The sequence below is a fragment of the Phragmites australis genome, chromosome 3, assembly GCF_958298935.1.
Source record: "Phragmites australis chromosome 3, lpPhrAust1.1, whole genome shotgun sequence".
NCBI lineage: Eukaryota > Viridiplantae > Streptophyta > Magnoliopsida > Poales > Poaceae > Phragmites > Phragmites australis.
The window spans coordinates 44934992-44946036 of NC_084923.1; the positions used below are offsets into that span (position 1 = coordinate 44934992).

Genomic DNA, 11045 nt, shown 5'->3' on the forward strand with positions numbered 1-11045 from the left:
ACGCTGAACATAATTAAGAGAAATCTTTATATAAACTTTTTTTTTTTTAGAGGATGGCATGATACGACTTTTTTTGAGAGGTGACATGAGACAAAAAAAAGGTGAAAAGAGACAAGTTTGGGAGGTGACATGAGACAAAGAGGTGAAAAGAGACAAGCTCTCTGTGGCCCAGCATTTTTCTTAGGAGAAAGCTCTCCGTGGGCCTAGTAGGAAGGAGGAATTTAGCCAATTTTTCTATGTGAAGTGGGCCTAAAATGAGATGTCCATTCGAGCCCGACCCATACTGCCAGCTTCGAGTGAGCTGGTTCCAACTAAACTAATTTCCCTATTTGCCATTTCCGACGAGCACCTTCCCCGTCCTCCGCGCACCTCGCGTGGCACGCCATGGCCTTCTCCCCGCGCTCGCCGTGGTCGCGCGCCAGGAAGCCCGACGTATACTCCACCGTCGTCATCCATGGCGATGACAACGACGGCACCTGCCGCGGAGGGTCCGCCCCGGGCGCGGAGGATGATGACGAGGAGGACCCCTCCTCGCTGCCCCCGCTCCTCCAGCGCCTCCCGAAGGACTTCGGCGGCGCCTCCTTCGACGACGACGAGGACCCCTACTCCTCCGACCTCGACGATGCCTCCCTCTCCGCCACCGTCGTCGTCAAGCGCGGCGCGCCCGCGTCCACCTCGGCCTACGGCCGATCCCCGTTCCTGGATCTGAGGCGTTCCAGCCCTCGCGCCGCCGAGGATGACCCGTACTCCACCTTCGTCGTCCACTCCACCGCGCGCTCGGGGGGAGCCTCATCCAGCCCGCGCGAGTCCGCCTCCGGCACCTTCATCCACCGCTCGGGTGGCTCATCCAGCCCCCGCGAGTCCGTCTCCGGCACATTCATCCGCCATACGGGCAGCCCGTCGAGCCCCCGCGAGTCCGTCTCCGGCACATTCATCCACCGTACAGGCAGTCCGTCGAGCCCCCACGAGTCGTTCTCCGGCACCTTCATTCGCCACACCAGTGGCGCCTCCAGTCCCCGTGAGTCTGCCTCTGGTGGCGGCGGGGGTTTCGGGTCATCGTTCTGGAGTCCGGCGGTGGAGCAGTCGGAGGAGCACAGGCAACCGTCCCCTCTGATGCAGCAACAGCAGCAGCAGCATTCAAGGCGGAAGCCATCGGTGAGCTCGGTGCCCGAGAGCGTGACCAAGGAGGATCCTTCCACCAAGTACGAGCTGCTCCATGAGCTTGGTGCGCTTCTTGTTTTGGAAATACTACTTCATTTAAAAAATATATCTATATTTGTAAACGCTTGAAATTTTGAGTATTTGCATAATGCAAAATCCAACTGGGAATGCAGGGAAAGGTTCATATGGTGCAGTGTACAAAGCAAGGGATCTTAGAACGCAGGAGCTTGTGGCTGTCAAGATTATCTCCTTAACAGAAGGGGTTGGTTTTTAATTATAAACTAGTCTTACGCCACACCTTTTTTGTTGTTGCATAGAGCATGACAAAAAAAAGACTAAAAAATTGGGTTCACCAATTTAGGATATCTCAATATTTATTTATGAATTTATCATAACACATTCACTTAATTATAGGAAGACAGTAGTACTTTTATGCATGCACATAATTTTAGCATGTAGACACAGTAATATGAATCTAACAAAATTTGTTTCATATTTTTTGAGTTTTATATATTTTTCTTTGCATTTTAAATTATTTCAGTCGATTTATCAACATAACTAATATTCCTTTCGATATTTTTTGGAATTTCCCTGAAATAAAATAATATTATATGTGTAAATATATGTATATGTATACATATACATACATGTATCCGTATATCCATATGTATGCATACGTGGGGCCACTGCTACAGTAGCTACAGTACTCGGACCCCTGGGAACGCACGGAATCTTTGCCATTTAATGTATGTTATAGATTTCTATTAAGATTGTACATGCCACCATGGACATGTTTGGTTTGTGCTGTGAGCATTTAATTTGCATGGATTTAAATTGTGAGTTTGTGACTTGTGAGAGAATCTCACAAATATGGAAGTTGCCTGTTGTGCGATCCTTTCCATTTGTTCCAAGTCTAAGTCTTGATCACTGGTTATCAGGAAGAAGGGTATGAAGACATACGGGGAGAAATTGAGATGCTGCAGCAATGCAGCCATCCAAATGTCGTCCGCTACTTTGGAAGTTATCAAGGAGAGGAATACCTATGGGTATAATCAAATAACCTGATAATATCTATGTTATTAATGTTATGAAATAGCTACGCTATTCTATCTTTGTGATACTTGCTTATGTGTCATCTCATTAAACATACGCTTGATGTGATTCTGTACTTGTAGATAATTATGGAGTACTGTGGTGGTGGAAGTGTTGCCGACTTGATAGGCATCACAGAGGAGCCTCTTGATGAATCCCAAATAGCTTACATATGTAGAGAAGCACTAAAGGTATTGTTCTTCTAACACAGTTGCATGTAGAGTTAATATATTATATTACAAGCTTTGCTACTTATATTGCACTGCACCTCATCACCAGTTTTTAAAAGTATTATATGTGGGGCACAAGATATACTTCAAATGTCTTCAGATATTTTACTTTTGCTTGCATATTTTCTTCTGTAGGGTCTTGCTTACTTGCACTCCATTTTTAAAGTACATAGAGACATTAAGGGTGGTAACATTCTTCTAACTGAGCAAGGCGAGGTGAAGTTGGGTAAGTATGGTTGTTTACTGTTATGAATTAATTTCAGTTCTTAGCCCTTGATATTTCCTGTTTGTCCTGATTTGTGAATTCGGTATGTGTGTCACCACAATGATGTTTCAAACAGGTGATTTCGGTGTAGCTGCCCAGCTGACTAGAACCATGTCAAAGCGCAACACGGTAATCTTGGCAATGTTTGTTTTGCTACTTTGTATCCAAAGTTCTAGAACCTTGTACATTGATTTAACAAAAACTTGGAGCGACAAATGACTACTAATCTTAGTTTACCATAAGAGCCCCCATTTGTGCTTGTGCATAGTTATTTAGTATGATGATACTTTGATGAAAACTTGGGAACACGTTCGTGTTGGAAAAAGATCACTCCAAACTGTTTCTGTTAGGTTATGCAACTGCTTTAGGTTCTGTTAGGTTAAAAATGGAGGGAAAGTATCTATTAGTTATCTGTTATGTACTGCCTAATTCCTTGGCACTTCTTCAAAGCCCATATCGGTTGAACCCAACCCAAACAGATCCTGCACCAATACTCTCTGCACTGCTCCTTATTCCTTTATTGTCATGACAGCCTCCAGTCCCCAAACAGACCTATATGAGTCTCCTCACTCTCCCCTTTTAAATCCTCCCCACGGCCACCACTCAATGATTCTTCCGTGCTTGATGACTGCAAGCCTCCGTTTCTCTGCCTGCAGGCATGAATGTGCAGGCTAGCAAGATGGGGGAGCTACAGGGCAAGTGTGTGTGTGTTTGGGAGGGGGGGGGGGTACTGTGGCAGGAGCATATCCAGCCAACAAGTCTGCTCAATGTTGCTCAGTAAGCATCACAGACATCACCAAGTTGGGAAATACTGTCCAGTGTGTCACTGACATGTGACCGCTAGCCCAACATGCCAATATATACCTATGTGCGGTGGTACCGAGCTAGTTTTCCTCTCTTCTTCTTACTTTATCACTATGTTAGGGCTGTGGACTCCGTTTGGCATTAGACTATTAGAGGAAGAGTTGGCGCAGAGGGAGTCCAAATCAGTTTGGAGAATTGATCTGCTAGATTTGGGAAGAGGAGTTAAATTGAGTCAGAGTTAGGAAAATCAATTAATCAAGATAGAGTACAATTGAAGGTTCAAGTTCTAGTCCTAGGAGGGTTCAATCATCTAGTACTAAATAAGAGGCTATGCAATAGATTAAAATCTAACAAGAAAGAATCAATCTACTCGTTCCAACTGATCCTGACCTGTCCATTCTCTGTCTTCTAACCCTGCTACCCTTCTTTAGTTGCCGACCACGGCACCTACATGTTGGAGGAACCTATAACCAACCGTTTAACATCCCAACAATCTTCATAGCAAAGTATGCTTGCATGTCTTCATTGTTGGGGCGCTAATTTTCTTCAATCGAAATGTATGGGCAAAACTGTCCCAAGTTTACAGCAAAATAACTCTATCACCTGTCGGTGCATACAACTGATAGCACAATCCACTACACTTAGTCTGGAATGGCATTTTCCAAACAAAAATATTGTAGTGGCGTTTTTGCTTTAATTCAGTGTTACCTGGACTCCCATGTCCAATTTTTTTTGTTGAATCGGACACCTTGAGTCCGAGTTGGATTTTGACACCCGTGTTGGATTCTGAGTTATATTTCGCGTGTCCAAATTTTCTTTGCCGAATCGGACACCCGAATCCGAGTCAGATTCTGACACTCATGTCTGTGTCCAGGTAACATTTACTTTTTGCAAAGTATAAAGTTTTTAATAGCGCACTAATTTCCATAACTTGGTGCTTCATGTTTATGCTCTCAGTTTATTGGTACTCCACATTGGATGGCACCAGAGGTCATTCAAGAAAATCGCTATGATGGAAAGGTATCATCTTGTCCTCTCTACAGTGTATAGCTAGTACGTTCTGGCAGTATTTATGTATTTTGACATTTTACTCTAGGACTTTATGGCTGCAAAATTTATGGTGTGGGTTTCTCAGTGAGTAGGATTTTTTTTATTCCTTTGGGTGTAAAAGTGTCTTTACATATCACAGAATAAAGTTAAACATGTAGCTGCATGGGCATAGAAGGTACTTACTATGGAGCCCTTGTCAAGTGCCAATACATGGAAATATTTTCTTTTCTTCTTTTCTTGATGGCTCCTCGAGTGACAAAAACTTGTTACCTCATACTAAGCTTCCAAAACCTCAAAGCTACTGTGTTGCGTTATCGAGAACAATGATTGGCAGTTGGAAAAATTCTTTCTTCATTTTGTCTTACCAGTCTAACATAGCAATGGTAACCATACATTTCTTTTGTGCCCCAGGTAGATGTTTGGGCACTAGGTGTATCTGCAATTGAGATGGCTGAGGTAGACAATGTTCTTTGCTTCTTTCTTTTGTAACTGTAGCCTCATGTTTTTGTTTCACCTTTTATTTGGTGACATGTGAACGTTGTCATATTTGTTTTGTGTCTTTGACTGTAGGGCATGCCACCAAGATCCACTGTGCATCCAATGAGAGTAAGTACAATGCTTCTCAATGCGTGTTAGTATCTGCAGTTAATGCGGTTATAACAGAATAAAAGCTACTTTATATTTGGTGTCCTGTACTTCTTATCTCTTTACTTTCATTCCTGATGCATTTTCTTCTTTACTTTGTTTTGTTAAATATCTGGTATGCCTATCAGTTTATTATGTCATATTTATTTAGATCGATTCACTTAGTAACTGTCTCTCTTTCCCTCCCTTATCTCAGGTTATCTTCATGATATCCAGGGAACCTGCACCAATGCTGGAGGATAAGGAGAAGTGGTTAGTGGCTACTAATCATCATACAACTGTTTGGCTTATTTGAGTAATGGGATAGGCCGATCAAAAATGATTTTTTTTTGCAATACCAGATTGTTAAGTGCCTCAGACATAGGACTTTTCGCCCCGTTGTGTTGGTAGTGAAACTCCCTCTAAATTAGAGAAAGAAGGGCTTTATACATCTAATACACACCTATAGATACTGACATAGCATCACATTCGATAGATATCATATTCATGGAATACGATTCACTTTCAAGATGCCTTGGTGGTGAAATGGTAGACACGCGAGACTCAAAATCTCGTGCTAAAGAGCGTGGAGGTTCGAGTCCTCTTCAAGGCATAATATGGAGAATGCTCATTGAATGAGCATTCCCCGTAGAAGTATTCCGGAAATCCGCGCCTGGCGAGTTTTTTATTTGCAAAGAAAACTATTTGAATATGAACAACGGGTGAAATTAGTGCCACTTCCTTAGCTTTTAAGGCCCACTAATTTCCAAAAGAATCCATAAAAAATAAAACTCTAGAAATTTTCTCATTAATCAAGAAAAAAAGATAAAGATTTACCCTGCTAATTTAGGTGGGGCTTTATTATAACAAATGCAACTGTATTCTCAAATCTAGCTTCGCAATCATGTGCACAGTTTACCTTGTTCCGCCAATGTCAGCTGAGATTGCATTTGCTTTGCTTAGAAATGTGTTTCATATTGTTATTGAGAAAGAAATTGAAACAATACTGCCAAATTGCCAATTTATTGAGTTTTTCTGGTTCCTGCCAGTTTTCAGCAAGTCCCTGGATGAGATGTGGCTGTGCTCATCTTAGGGCACATTTGCTCTGTATAGCTGCACCAGACTGATTACTGTGATAACCGGCTATAATACACTTAGTCCCTGGATGAGATGTGGCTGTGCTCATCTTAGGGCACATTTGCTCTGTATAGCTGCACCAGACTGATTACTTTGATAACCGGCTATAATACACTTCTTATTGGCTACTAGTGCACTAAGCTTGGTTGGAATGTTGGATAGATAGGAATTACATGAAATCCCTTCAGACTGTCAAAGAAATCAGTTCATTTTTCATCTCAATCGGAATGGAGCAGACCTAATGTTATGGAAAGAGTCAAGTTAGTTTAGGCAAGTTATCTAGTTGTTATGGACAGGAGATAAGTTGGATTTGATTAGAAGATAGAGTTTGATTAGTTTCCAATTCAGCTAGAGATAAATTAGGTAAGTTAAGATTTGGATTGTAATTTCCCCTCTCTATATAAAGGGGCAGCCACACATCATTGGAAGCAAGCAAGAAGAATTCAGAAAAGGGCTTTTGCCTAGATGGTTAGATCAGAGCCTCTTCTTGACGGGAAAAGCCCGACGATTAGAGGGCGATTTGCGCTTGGCATCGATCAGAGCCTCTAGTCGGCGGGAGAAGCCTGGGATTAGAGGGCGATTTGCCCTATCTTACCCTTGTATCCATTGTTCCTCTTGTTAGGCCACGCCCAAGGGCTTCCCTTCGCGGGCGAGATTCCCGTCGTGAAGGGATTCTCGTTCCCTTCAGCGCTCCAACGGTTTCCCTTCACGGTTCCCTTCAGGACGGGATTCTCAGGGTCATTCTCTTCAGGACGGGATTCTCTCTCCTTTCCCTCCTCGATTCCCCTCGAAAGGAAGCTGTTGGAGATGAGAGAAAACAAAAAGAATGGGAACGGGGAAGGGAACGAAATGAAGGGAATATGGTTAGGGATGGTCTTACTATAGTACCTAATCCCCACTAATTCAAATAAATCCTTACCGGGATTAAAACCGAGGCTTAAATCAGTTGTCTTGTCTGCTAGTACTGTTTGCCCAGCATATGTTACACCTTTTCGTACCTGTCTATTTGGGCCATATTGTAGCTTGAAGACACTATAGAAGTGAAAAAACACATGAACTTATTTAGAACATGGAGCGATATGTTCTATAAGAGGGAGTTGCACAACGATAGGCTATTAATTTAATTTTCCTTGCGCAGCCACCAGTACTTGTTCATACTGATCTATTAAGTTTTTTCTTTAGTTAAGAGGCATCAAAAGATTAAACATAAGACAATGGAAGTTTTATACATCAGTTGGCCTAAGTTCTTGTTATCATATTCATACCCTTCAGGTCTCTCCTCTTCCATGATTTTATTGCCAAGTCTCTAACAAAAGATCCAAGACTTCGGCCTGCTGCAAGTGAGATGCTGAAGGTACTTCATCCGTGCTCAAGGGCAACTTTTGTGGTGCATTTTCATGGTTTCTTATTCCTTTATTTACTTAATGTTATGATTTTTTTTAAAAAAAAATCCTTTGCAGCACAAATTTATTGAAAAATGCAATACTGGAGCTTCAAAAATGTTGGCAAAGATCAAGGAAGCGAAGAAGATCAGAGACACACTTGATGCGGAAAATCAGCTGTCTGGCCCTGACAACGTATGCCACACTCTCTTTCATTTTTAACGTTACGTGTATTGCATTGATTATCATGATATTCCCTGGGCATTACAGCATTTACTTTCATATCTGCAGGCAATGCAAGATGCGACTGTTCGGATAAATGAAGACTATGGGGAAACTGTTCCTGCAAACTCTCAGGAACATATGAAACACGAAACATATAATGATGGTCTGGCAGGTAACGATAACTGTGCATGTCTAGTACATTCCCGTTATCTCCTATACATTGGTTTCTTAAAATAATTGAGGTTTGTTGTTTCTTGTGAGTATTTCCTCCACCTGTAGTCTTTCTTCAATTGTTTCAATTTCACCCTAGAGATGCTAATGATTGATTGTTAAACTGATACAATCTGACCAAAATTGCTTGTTCGTGTGAGTCTTCTGTCGAGCAACTGTGATGTGAATTGAACACAACATTTCTGATGACCTGCTCATAATGCTTCATGTAGCTTCTATTCAAATAGCTGCTTAGGAGCGTTTTTTGATATTTTGGTGAGCAGGGTATTCTGTTGTTTCTTGAATGGGATCCTTCTAAATATAGTTGTGTCTCGTATTGTCTTGTGCTATTAGCCTTGAGATCACCATTTAATTATTTTCGTTATAGGTGATTTTGGTACTATGATAGTTCATACTGAAGATGGAGACGAAGTTGCAGAATCACCCATTTTTCCAAGAACAGAGTTCATACCAGGCCTTGGAAGCATCAATTCTTTCACACATGATCCAAAGAGGGCCGAACTTATTTCAAATTTTTGGTACGAGAAACAGAAATTTATCTTCTTATATATGTTCATTCATAGAGAGCAGCAGAACGAAAACTCTCCTTAGCCCATCAGAAATCTTATGCATGATTTTTGGATAGGGCGGAGAACACAGCTGATAGTGATGCCAATAAAGAACGGGATTTAGATGACCATCCTGACATGCAGGAACCAAAAGCAATCCCAATTTCAACTGGAACAGTTAAAAAACATATGGGTGCTGAAGGGACTATGCCACGCCATGATAATCAAATTAGCTCTTCGTCACCGGGTTTTACCAACACAATGACTAAACTAAACAGCAGCCCGAGCCGTAAAGCATTTTCGGTTCAGGATAAGGTATATGCTTCGTGGTCAGACATCAACATTTTTCTTATCTCCGAAACAGGCTAAAGTTTTGCATAATATGCAATTGTACGCCTTTGTCCCTTCCTACTCCATGTCTAATTTGCCAATGTCCCTACGATTTTTCTTTTGTAGCTCTGGTCAATTTATGCTGCCGGCAACACTGTACCTATACCATTTCTCAAGGCGATCGACATTTCACCACTAGCTCTAGTATCAGAAAATGTAGCAGGAAATGGCTTGGCTGGGTCAAGTACAGATGATGCCTTGGAAGCAGTTAGGGAGCTTTTCAGTGGTGATGGGCAGGCAAAGAAAGGACGCAAAGGGCAAAATGAAGTATGCTGCATACTCTTTTCTTTAGCGATTGCAGAGTGATACTGTTTAATGCTTGCAGAGTGATATCGACTCTGATGCCGGATTTTGCATTAGGTCCCTCTTCCTCCTGGTGTGCACCATAGATTGACTACAAGCCCCACATTGATGAACCTGGCCCAAGCTCTCGCTTACCATAAGACGTGAGTTGTTTGAATTGTTTTGTCCTGCTATTTTTTTCTAAATATAATTGAAGTGAATAGGCTTATATCTTTTTTCTGTAAATATTTTAGGTGTTACGAGGACATGCCTCTACAAGATTCACAAGCGACACAAGAGCAGCAGACAATACAAAATCTTTGTGATACACTTCGAACCATACTGAGGTTGTAGACATGCAGTAGTCAAGGCTGCTACCTTGGAGAACACCGAAGTGTTGCGCGAAGCCAAGGGTGATTTTGGCTCTCGATGGTGGACATTCATCCTGCTCGGCGACGTCGGCGTGGAGACCCGGGATCAAAAGCAGGCATGGCATGGTGCGGACCGCGGAGCAACGCTGATGACGCCTTTGATTAATTTGTATGGACGCTCGGTGACTGGAAGTTGGATGGACACGGGGGATTCTCTTCTGGAAAATGGAAATTTCTGTCTCGTGTTAATAGCCTCTTAGGTGTTTCGGTAGTTGGTGTATGTAGAGACTGCATCTACGTTTTGCTAATCAAATTTTGCGGCACTAATGCCGATCTGTACTTATGTTTTCTATCTTCGACAGTGCAATTGTCTTCCCCCAAAAATAAAGAGAAATAATTATGTAGAAATAAACTTAAAATCGAGCTTTGTGTTTGAAACACTGTTGGATGGTTTGAGACAGATAACGTTATTTTGAGTAGATTCAACTGATTGTTTCGTTGAATCTTAACATTCCGTTTAAGATGAGATGTTTATATTTTTAGAATATATTAAGAAGATGTATCGAGCCGTGTGGTGAAATTGGCCGAATAACTCTATACAGATTCTATCAACTCTGTTAATCACTTACGGTTAGTGATGATTAGTAACTATGGGCGGTTATTAAGGATTTTTAGTAAAATATTAGTTATAATTAGATGTTATCAATCATAATTAATTATTATTGTGGGTATTTAGTGATGATTATTGATAACTTAAGTTATAATTAATTGAAATTGATAATGATTAGTACTCATTAGCATAGTTTGTTGATAATAATAAATATAAAAATTATTATTTATGTAAACTAATTAAATTATACTCCCTCTGAATGCAACTGTAGGTCGTTTTAGCCTCTCAACTATTCTCTAAATATAAGTCATTCTCAAATTTCTATACATTTTTTTTTTATCTTTTTTCCCTTTTTATCCTTGTTTAATAAATGTATCACTCTCATACATAAATAAGTTATCTTTTTCAATGCAGAATAAATAAAAGGCAATAAGGTTATTTAATCTACTTTCTTAATCTTTGTATATAAATCTGAAACGACCTACATTTACAATCAGAGAGAGTATATAGGTATAATACATAGCTTTTAAACAACTAAACACGCATCGGTTGCCTGACTTGGGCACTTGTTTTTGGATGCCTAGTGCAAGCAAGCTGATTAGCCTAGCATTAGTGAAGGTGATTAGCACCATATTAGATGGCA

At 41.2% G+C, this 11045-nt stretch overlaps 1 protein-coding gene and 1 non-coding gene across 2 annotated transcripts; both read left to right on the forward strand.

Moving 5' to 3' along the window:
• Positions 1–318: 318 nt before the first annotated feature.
• Positions 319–10215, forward strand: LOC133913338 (serine/threonine-protein kinase 1-like). The gene is made up of 18 exons (XM_062356464.1): positions 319–1225; positions 1335–1423; positions 2100–2207; positions 2337–2444; positions 2619–2709; positions 2825–2877; positions 4510–4572; positions 5014–5058; positions 5173–5208; positions 5444–5499; positions 7636–7717; positions 7824–7940; positions 8037–8142; positions 8569–8719; positions 8827–9064; positions 9206–9406; positions 9500–9585; positions 9676–10215. The coding sequence occupies exons 1-18, from the start codon at positions 385–387 to the stop codon at positions 9773–9775; spliced, it is 2571 nt and encodes an 856-aa protein (XP_062212448.1). The 5' UTR covers positions 319–384; the 3' UTR covers positions 9776–10215.
• On the forward strand, positions 5759–5839 carry TRNAL-CAA (transfer RNA leucine (anticodon CAA)). Its single transcript has one exon. It is a non-coding gene; the product is annotated as a tRNA-Leu (tRNA).
• Positions 10216–11045: the final 830 nt, after the last annotated feature.